Source organism: Nanorana parkeri, unplaced genomic scaffold, assembly GCF_000935625.1.
Source record: "Nanorana parkeri isolate BGI_ZX_2015 unplaced genomic scaffold, ASM93562v1 scaffold264, whole genome shotgun sequence".
Lineage (NCBI taxonomy): Eukaryota > Metazoa > Chordata > Amphibia > Anura > Dicroglossidae > Nanorana > Nanorana parkeri.
Window position 1 is genome coordinate 148,996 of NW_017306532.1, and position 10,214 is coordinate 159,209.

Below are 10,214 nucleotides of genomic sequence, written 5' to 3' on the forward strand. Positions count from 1 at the left end.
TGTGGTGTGTTAGAACACATTGCAGTGCTTGATATTTTCTTTTTAAAATAACCTTAAAGGAGAACTATGGAGTTGAAGCTTATCTCCATTTTTTTTTTATTCCTTAGGCTACAGGAATAAATATTGTAATTTTACTCCTATAAGCCAAATTGCACACTAAACCTGTAATAGCCACTTTAAGATAATGGGCGGGGCTAAGCGCTGCAATGAGGAGAGATCCTGATAAAACTGCCGGGATCCACCCCACTAATCTCTCGTCAGTTTGACTGATGGCGCTTCTGGAGAGCTGCTGCGCGACCATGAATATATGGGCATGCGCAGCAGCTCTGTCCCTGCAGCTCTCTCCTTACCTTCCCGTCCTCTGTGCCCGCCTTCCAGGCACACACTGTTGTAGAGCCCTGTTTCTCCTCCCTGCCTCCCAGTCTCCTTCCTCTGTCTGGCAGCGCATGGCAAAGTGTTGTGACGCATTGCTGTGTGTTGTGATACGCTGTGTTGCAAATAAACCTATGCCTGCATGATTTTATCACGACATCCACCAACACAGGGCACAAACAGCATTGCAGATCAGGCGTTACCACAACTTTACAGTTAGTTTTCTGTTCCTTTGTTTTTTTTCCCCCCAACTTGTCTTCCAGGACAGCTTTGTGAGAGATGGAGGCTCCACCCACCTAGCTGGCAATACGTCACTTGAATCAATTTCCATTAGCCTTTCAGTTTTTTGTACTTCCTCTGTCCACTGGAGGACACGTCACTGGAACGCTGGGAAATCCTCCAATGTCTGTCAAGGTCCCAGTTTGTTTCCCCTCATTTCCTCCTTGCTGTGGTGTGGTGAGATATTTTAGGTTACCTGTTCCAGGACACTAGTTAGTTCCTCTCAGCTGTGCAGGGGGTTTCCTGGGTCCCGCTTTCTTTTCAGTGCCCAGGGAGGGCTGGGGAACGGTACAGACGTTACTTCCTGGGCTCTTTAGCCCTGCGGGGCCTCGGGAGTCCTGGGATGTAGGTCACTTCCCGTGTGAGTGACGTCTGTTCCGGAAATCTTACTCAAAAGAGCCTGGGGTTCTACCCAAAATCTTTAACCCGCTCTAGCAACTGTGTGTGTGGCCAGAAATCTTGAATTCTGCTTATCGCAGCTGAAGACTCATTTGTTAGCTGGTACACCTAGGGAACAGCTCTTGGACTTGCTTGCCTGTGTTTTTTAAGGCAGTAGGTTTTATTGCCGATGCTTCAGCCGAATCGGTTAGGATATCAGCTATGTCTTCTGCTCTAGTAAATTCCTCCCACTGGGCTGTTTGGTTAATGGCCTGGGAAGGCGATTTCTGCATCAAAGCTCCGTCTATGTAGCCTTCCTTTTACGGCTGATCTACTTTTGGTTTCAAATTAGAGGCAGTCTTGGAGCGCACTGCAGATGGCGAAAAAAGGCTTTTCCAGAGAAGAAGTAGAAGCCCTTTCGTTGTTTTTTTTTTTTTTTTGTTCTCCTTTAAAACAGACTGGGGGGTTCCCGCCTTCTCATGCCTGGCTTTATGCATCGGGTGTATGTCTGTTGACCCCTCTAATTTGAGAGAGATGATTAGCCCCTAGCATTTAAAAAGCAAACCCATTTGTGAAGGGAGAGCCCACAAACATTTCAGAAAATATGGACACGTTGGATTGATAAAGTTGACCAGCTCTAATGACATGATTCAGCTAGGTTGCTCCCTACACATAAGTGCAAAGCCCATTTAGGGTCTGCTTTATTGGGTTAAGGGGCTTGGATATCTCATTCCTCTCTTCCTGGGACCATTTGACTATTTAATCACTCAATTGCTAACTAATGCATTATTTGTATGGATGACCGAGACCTTTGTTACTACTTCTATTCACTTACTTGTGTGGGATTACTAAACAAGCCATATTTCCTCTGAGATTTCTAATTTTATAGTACATTCATTATATAAATGGTTATGCCTATGTTGATTTGAAATTTCGCACACTATATGAGCAATGAAGTGTCTTCTTTTCTATTGTTTCCCTATTTATACTATCTGTTCTTTTGTACTTATGTCATGTGCAACCTCTGTTGGAGTATGTCTTTTTCTTTAAATTCTTGAATTACACACCAATATGGCAGTGTTCACCAACTATCCTTACTGTTTCTTGCAAAGTCGCATGTTTTATTACAAGATAAAAAATTCTCAATCAAATCTGTTTGAACACAAGAAGGTGCGAGGATCATATTGACCAACAAAGCCATATCTCTCCATCCAGAACATAATGTTTACATCTGCAAGTCTTTCCAAAACCCTTTCCCACTAAAGTATGTTTTTATTTTCTAATTTTAAGGGAAGCAATAGCTTTGGGGAGCACGGATTTCACAGAGAGCGATATTGAAAAAATTGTCGAAGAACTTGGGAAGGAGTTCAAAGGGAATGCCTATCATCTTATGCACAAAAACTGTAACCACTTCTCTTCAGCTCTGTCAGAGGTAGGTTATCCTATTCCTGTAGAAGAACTTTAAATCTACCAGTTATCTGCTTGGTGTTGCTGTATAGCAGGGGTGCCCACAAGGTCGATCGCGATCTACCAGTCGATCGCGTAGCGATCACTGGTAGATCGCCATGTCCTCTCCTCCCGCCGCTTCTCTGGACCCCCGCTGCTCTCCCCAGCGGGGTTCCGAGAAGAAGTGAAGGAACCGAACCCCTGCTGTATAGTGTCTAATCATCCAGTATATTCTCCTCAGTAGACCTATTTCTAGAGGCCATTCACACCAGGACTGTCTGTTGAGGCGTGCATTACATAATTCAGTAAAGCATTTGCAACACTTTTGTGGTGTTATGGCTGTGACGGACCTCGGTACTCAGGATAAGTATGTCTGCCGCTGTATTCTTCCTTGCTGAGGAGATATTGCAACCCGCTGATCGGTAGCTCCCAGTTTCCCCAGTCACTAGCCAAGGCTTGAGTGTAGGGTAAACAAACTGCTTTATTGAGCAACTGCACAAACTTTTATACAGCAAGTGATGAAATCAGAATATAATCCCATCACATCCACCCTCCCCTCCCAGACAATCGGTCTGCTCAACACCACAGGTGTCCACCTGCTAACAAACTCCAGACAGCCATAGCAGCTGCCTGGCCAGAATGTCATTGTTCTGAGCTCCCTCAGAGAACAATGGGAGATAACGAGGGATGGTGCTGATAGTCTTTCCATAACCAGGTCACACAGCATAACGCACTCAAACATAACTCAACCCCAATACACATTTAACTCCTAAACTGATTACCATGTCGTCACAATGGCCATATTAGAAAGTCCAGCACCAAAGTCATAAAGCAGTGGGGCTGTTTTCTTGCCATTTCTGACTCCTGTAACAAATTCAGCTAGTTCTTATTGGCAATGCACATTACATTCTGCTGCAATGGCTGCGACAAATTAAGAAATGCCACTATATTGGTAAATAAGACCCATTCCCTGCTGTTCCAAATAGTGTTGCCAGGTGTAAGTATTGAATCACAGAGGAGAATCTGTCTGAGACAAAATTCAGCTTGAGACAATTCTGCAACAGATTCCTATTAGCAGGTTGCAATATTTGTTGCATTTGCTGGGAACCGATTTCTAACTAGTGTCCATAGAGCTGGGCATCATAGGAAATCCACGTGGAAATTGGAAAATGTAAAAATACTATGGGTATCCCCGTAGTAGCAATGATTACATTAATTTGCAAGTTCCCTCCAGCGTTCTCTCGAAATGTTACATTGTATCTCTTGTTACTAAGATGCATTTATTTCTTGTGATCCTCAGCTCCATTTAGTAGCCAAAATGTGGTATTTTCCCGATACTTTATGAATGAACCTATTTTTACTAATGCCGGTAATATTTGAAGAACTTTCAACCAGAAGAGAAAACAGCCTTAAGAACATTTGATATTTATTTTGCCCCGTTCTCACAACAGCTAGTTAAAGGAGAACTATGGGGTAAGTGTTTTTCCCAATAGTTCTCCTAAGGGTCACGTGGAGACATATACTAGCGTCTTCCTGTGACCCAAAGCTCACTATATCGCGAGCTACAGCATGCGGTATACTGAGACCGCCGCTGCCGGGATAGATCCCGACATTACTGTCGAAATCCATCCAACTGTGTGAGTGACAGCTGGCTCTGCCTATCTAGAGGCAGTCAGTTGTACCTGCCCCGTCCGTTCCACCAGTCAGCGCTGGAGGATCGGGGGGGGGAGAATCCCTGCAGGGAGCCGTGAGTGACAGTCACGGCTCTCTGCAGGGACATGATCAAGAAGTGAGCGAACGCCGGTATGTGTTCACTCACTTCCCGATCTACTGAGCCGACCTGTGGCAGTTTCTTTGTCACATCGGCTCGAACTATGAGGTTGAGTGAAAAATCACTCGCCTCATAGTTCTCCTTTTTTAAATTACACAGAGGGACTGTACATGTATTTTTGACAAATAGCTATGTACATTTTTTTTATATATATCTATATCTATATCTATATCTATATCTATATATATAGACCCCGTAGAGCAGGGGTAGCAAACCTCCGGCCCTCCTGCTGGGGTGAAATTACAAATCCCATGAGGCATTGCAAGATTCTCACAGCCACAGACATGACTCCCAAAGAGATGCATCATGGGATTTGTAGTTTCACCACAACTGGAGGGCCGGAGGTTTGCTACTCCTGCCGTAGAGTGTAGAGCAGTCAATATGAAGAGTGAACATTTGTGTAAAATCAACTCCGGTCTATATACCACGACATAATCATGATGGATGACACTGATAAAGCCTTGAGCAAACCTAAGCAAATTCAATGTCCCCTTCCCAGAACTATAGTGGAAAAATCTTGGCTGGGATTAGGTGCCTAAAAATAGCAGTCTACATTGTTTAGACATCCAATGCCTGTTGTCATCGTAAGTAGTTGAGTGAATGTGGTCAAAGCATATCCAATCACGTGCAAGGGAAATTAAAAAAAAATTATTTGGCTTGCACGCGATCGGATGATGGCATCATCAGAGCTTCACCTCCTTCAGTAAGCTAAAGGAAAATGTCCTTGCAAAGTGAGCAGCCTTTTTGCCTCTAGTAAATCAACCTCATCGACTCAGAAAAGCATGCAGCATTGAAAGTCAACAATGTCCATTTTTCTTTTACTGTTCTGGGTCTGTAGTTTTCAAATATAGAAACAATTTCAAAGGAAACTGAAAGCTGGAGAATTTACAGTTCCACTTTAACAACTATTACTTATTCATACTTGTTCTTGCAGCCTGCTCAAAAAAGTCCTTTGCAAGGGATATGCATTTTGCCGATAACCACAAAGTTCAAACATGGGCCCTCGTAAGGCCTCAAGCCTTCTAACAGTGAGACTTCTTTTTTATTTTGTATGCAGCAGATGCCCCCAACCACCACTAAAGGGAATAGATGGGAAAGAAAAAACAAATTGATCCTCTTTTGGCATAACTGAGCAATCCATCTTTCATCCTCCCTTCAGCTCCCTCTAATGGTGGCCAGGAGCAGTTGCTGAATTTATCAAAGCAATTGCGAGTTTGAACTTGCACGGAAAATATTTGCACTAGATTTATCAAGCTAGTGTAATGTTGTTGATAAATGAGGTTTAATAGACTCCCAAGAAAGAAGACTTCTAACTCCGGGCAAAAAGCTGAACTGTCTCATCTTGAAGTGGTCATGGGGACTTCTTAAGTTGTGAGTGTTTTCTTAGGTGATGCTCCAGTTTCAGAGAGCTTAGAACAAGTGCAGATGAAAACACGTGCAAAAAACATGCAACTGAAAAAGAAGTGCAAGCTCTGAAGAAAACAGGGGCACATGTTGCAAGACAGATTTGCACATAAACAAAATGATCTAGGAGGCTAAAACTGTCACAATTGCTTTGATAAATTCCCCCCAGTATGATGTAGGTTAAGGTTAAGCTCATGCCAATGTTTCCGCCTGTACAGTAGGCACCTTATAATACAGGTAGTTATTTTACATGTTACAAAAGGTCTCTCCCAGAGTATGTTTAAAAGTAAATATTTATACACCTTTAAAATGCATGCAGCCATGTAATGCAGACATCTAAAAGGTTCCCACACATTGCCTTATACCTTGTAAGTATATGTGCCTAGCCCCACCCTTCTTGTCTCACTATTGGTCCATATTTGCAGTCATATTCTCTTTTATCAGACATCTGGGGAGGAGCTGTACATGGTCGGTAAACATACATGAGGGCAGTAGTTGGGCTTTTAGGCACTTGCCTTTCATGGCTATAGTTAACTATAATTAAAGCAAACACAGGTTCATCACACCTCTGACAATTATGTCATTTCATCTATTGGGTGCCTGGAACTAGTCCCACTTTCTTACTGGAAGTCTGACATTCCTGATTTCAGGACTAACCCCAGTGAACTATCATCCTCACTGAACAGGAGTGTTGTTCTTGGTGGGCGTAGTCCTAAGACCAGGAAGGTCAAGCCAGTAACCTAATTAAACTAGTCCTAAACAGGCACATAGGAGTTGTTTTGTGGCTAGTAAATGCAATACCGAATATCTTGCAGTTTCTACTCTTATTTAGAAAAAAACAAATCCCTGCTGTTTATCATTTGCAGTAGCATTAAAGCAAAGCTGTCATTTTAGATTATTAAAAAGGCAGTCCCCGGGTTACGAACAAGATAGGGACTGTAGGTTTGTTCTTAAATTGAACTTGTTGGTAAGTTGGAACAATAAACATTTTTAAGTGTAACTCTAGCCCCAAATTTGTATTTTTGTTTTGGATATCATAGGGAAGGGTTAACCCCCTGTAAAGTTTCTTTTGCTGTGTATGTGCCCCTGTTCAGAACATTTCACCTCACTTTCTGTCCATGTGACAATTGGATTTTGAAAATGTTGGGTTGTCGTGAACACAAGGATTGGTGATAAAGCTTCAGTGGTTACACCTTTTTGCCATAATAACTCTTACAGGAGTGAATTTCCCTTCCCAGGGGTAGATTTCCTTTCACTTCCTGTTGTCTCAAGGACAGGAAGTGAGATTAAATCTTTCTAATGAGGATACAGACAGCAGTAAAAAAAACCTCAGTGACCCGGAAGAAGAGGTGGGCACCTTTCGTCTGCATGTCTAACTAGAGCCAAATTCCTGTAATGTACGTACAGTACTACGATCCAGACCCAAAAAGGCAGGCACTCATCAGCACAAGCGCGGTAGCATTACAACTATCCCTGCCGTACAGTAATAGCCTCCGTCTGTAAGTAGGAGTCGGATGTATGTAACTCGGAGGACTGCCTGTAAATCCATAAATGCTTTGCTATTGACACAAGAGGGCATTTTCCCTTTGCATTGTTGGCCTGCTTTATCTACTCTTCTCTTTTAGTAATCGGATCATTTCATTTTGTCACCTAGATCCTCTGTGGTAAGGAGATACCCCGTTGGGTTAACCGATTGGCATACTTTAGTTCCTGTGTACCTTTTCTACAAAGCTGTCTACCTAAGGAATGGTTGACTCCTGCTGCCCTCCAGTCCAGTGTCAGCCAGGAGCTGCGGGAAGAGCTGGAAGAAGCAGAGGATGCAGCTGCCTCGGCCTCCACTTCTACAAGTATAATGCCCCGGCCTGGACGTCACACTAAGTTATAGGAAATCAATTTCAAAGTAAAGTGTTCCTAATGATCTCCAGCATCTGACACACTTTTTTTTTTTCTGTCAATCAGTGGGCAGGAATTCTACATCTGGGCACAAGAGCCTACTTTCTTTTGAAGTATTTCAGCTCAGGATAATATTTGTACTCGTCTACCAGAACTTGATGCAAGGACACTATCGTTTTCGTCCAATTATTCACCATCCCAAACTACTTTTTAAACAGGTCTTGTGTACGTTTCTACATGTTATTGTCATTTCCTCTTTCAGTATTTTTTTTTTTTTTAAACACTTCTATCATTTTGCTGTCGGCTAAAAAGAACCGAGGAATATTGTTCCCTTTTACCCAAACGAAGAAAAAGTTTAGCCCTTTACCTCAGCTGTGCAGTCCGATTTGCGCCTGTATGCGACGCACACCATTTTGGAGTATCTTAACTTTCATACCGGTGCAGCTGTTCTACCTTTCTACTGGGTAGAAGCGGTCACCTGTTGGTGAAGCTCATCAGTTTAACGGTTAACATTTGTCCGGCCACCGCTATCTTAATCCTCGGCGATCTGTCACACTGAAAAAATAACAAAGCATATATTTAAACCAAATACACCTGGAGGAAGTAGCTTGACAATCCCTCTAGCTTTATCCAGCGTCTTGGCGCGTGTAGGGTAACCCTTAAACTACTTTTATCGCAGCTGTAGAAGCAGATAAGACGTTTCATGTTTTTGTGGGAGTGAGAGATCAGTCTTGATGGGTTCTGTCCTGTTCAGTAAAACAAAAACAAAGAAATAGGGTGCTGGGGTGTAAAGGTGTTATTCTTACTAGCAAATATGTGTTTTGTGTACGTTATTGCTACAACGACATCTGACAAGAGTTGTTCAGTAACTTGTACCAACAAGTACTGTTAATTTTCTACTAGATCAGGGAGTTTTGCATGAGGTTTTACAGCTAGGGCTTGTTATATACATTTTTTATAGAGTTTCTTCTCCCCGAATGATTTGTGTAGATTTTCAGCTCTAATAGAGAGATCATTACATCCAAATCCATGATTTACTAGTAAATGAAGCACTAAGCTAGCCAGTTTGTATGCCAGATGAACTGTCAGTTCTAGCTTATATATTGCATTCTTGGAGTATTTTTCAGTCACAGATGTGTGCAGTTTTAGACTTATTCTTTCACAATGCAACCAAACCTGTGCCGAGTGAAAAGTACTGCAGATTTCCATATCCAGTGGCTCCAGTTCCAGAGCTTTAGGCTGTGTGCATACAATCATGGCTTATGTGACGATAGATGAGCTTGGTGTTTGTTGCTTACCAGAGTGGATAGGCTTATTTGGGCTGAACAGAGCCTGCAGTATTAACCCAGACCGAAATCACAGACCATACACTCTATAGTGAAAAGCAGACAACTAGCACCCATTGGTACCAAGCCCCAGAGCTGATTACATCGCTTATGCAAGGGCCTTTAGGAGCCCACAGTAAGAAACGCATGTTAACTCCCTCTTTGTGTGTAAATTTACCGACACTTAAAGGAGAACTCCAGGGAAAAGGTATGAACCCTTGCGGTGGGGCTACCCCCGCACTGAAATGGTTATTTGCTCGTTTTTGTCTAGGTAAAAAAAAAAAATGAAGTTATGCTCCCTCAATGTCATGAGCTGGCTTGTTTTTGGACTGGACCCTGGAGCCTCGCTCCCCTCTTCTGCAGCGGTCTAAGGTCCCGTAAATCACGTCTATACACATTGTGGAGGACATGAGGATGCTGATTAACATCCCAATGCTGCAGTGTAGGAGGAGAGAGACTGAAGGGAGCGCTGTGACAGCTGGCCGGCTTGCAGCTTCTGTTAAGTCTAACTTTGCCATTTTAGCACCTAGACAAAAACAAGCACTTAACCCTTGCAGTGCGAGGGTAGCCCCACTGCAAGGGTTAATAAAAACATTGCTTGGATTTCATCTTAGAGCAGAATGTTTCCATTGATGAATGACGAGGGTCACCAACTGCTGGCCACTCACTTGGCTGTTAATTAGCAATCTGTCTCACAGAATTTTGATAGTTTTTTCATTTTTCAAGTGACTATTTGGAATGGGTGTGGAAATTGATAAAGAGCACTGGAGTGGTTTATGTCGATTTATACTGCGAACCTTCCAAATTGTCAAGGGTACAGCAGAAGGCTTACATTGTCTCCACCAAGGATCCTAGGTGTGTTTTTGTAGTTTGGTGGTTTATTATGACAGTGTCCAGGTCATCATTCTGTTTTTTAACATCATCCACTTTTACATGCATCTGTTTCTAAAAACTCAGCATAATCAGCCTGTGCAGGGACATATTTAAAGCTGAGCTCCAGGATAAGCAAATGTCTAAATTCAAGGGGCATTGAATCTCAGTGTGCTTGGTGTATTTCCTCCAGATCTGTGCAGTAATCCAGTGTGAAACTTTACCTCTGTGCAGGAGCTTTCTGTAATAAAGACAAGTCACTGCTGCTCTCTCTCCTTGTGCAGGGTGACTGGTCTTGTATCCGCCCCCTCCTGTAGTTTTCTGCAGGCAGCCTGTAGTGGGTGGGGCCTGCTGAGTTCCTCCTACATCTCTGTTATCTGCACAGGCTATGTACAACATAGTGATGATGCCATTTC

At 42.9% G+C, this 10,214-nt stretch overlaps 1 protein-coding gene across 2 annotated transcripts in view; it reads left to right on the plus strand.

The window, feature by feature from the left end:
- Window positions 1-7,595, plus strand: part of DESI2 (desumoylating isopeptidase 2) — a 19,772-nt gene extending 12,177 nt beyond the window's left edge. Inside the window, exons 4-5 of one of the 2 annotated variants that reach the window (XM_018557059.1) lie at window positions 2,320-2,461; window positions 7,365-7,595. In XM_018557059.1, coding sequence (XP_018412561.1) covers window positions 2,320-2,461; window positions 7,365-7,595 — 373 coding nt within the window. The remainder of the gene's footprint in view (window positions 1-2,319; window positions 2,462-7,364) is intronic. The other variant, XM_018557060.1, reaches the window with a different exon arrangement.
- Window positions 7,596-10,214: the final 2,619 nt, after the last annotated feature.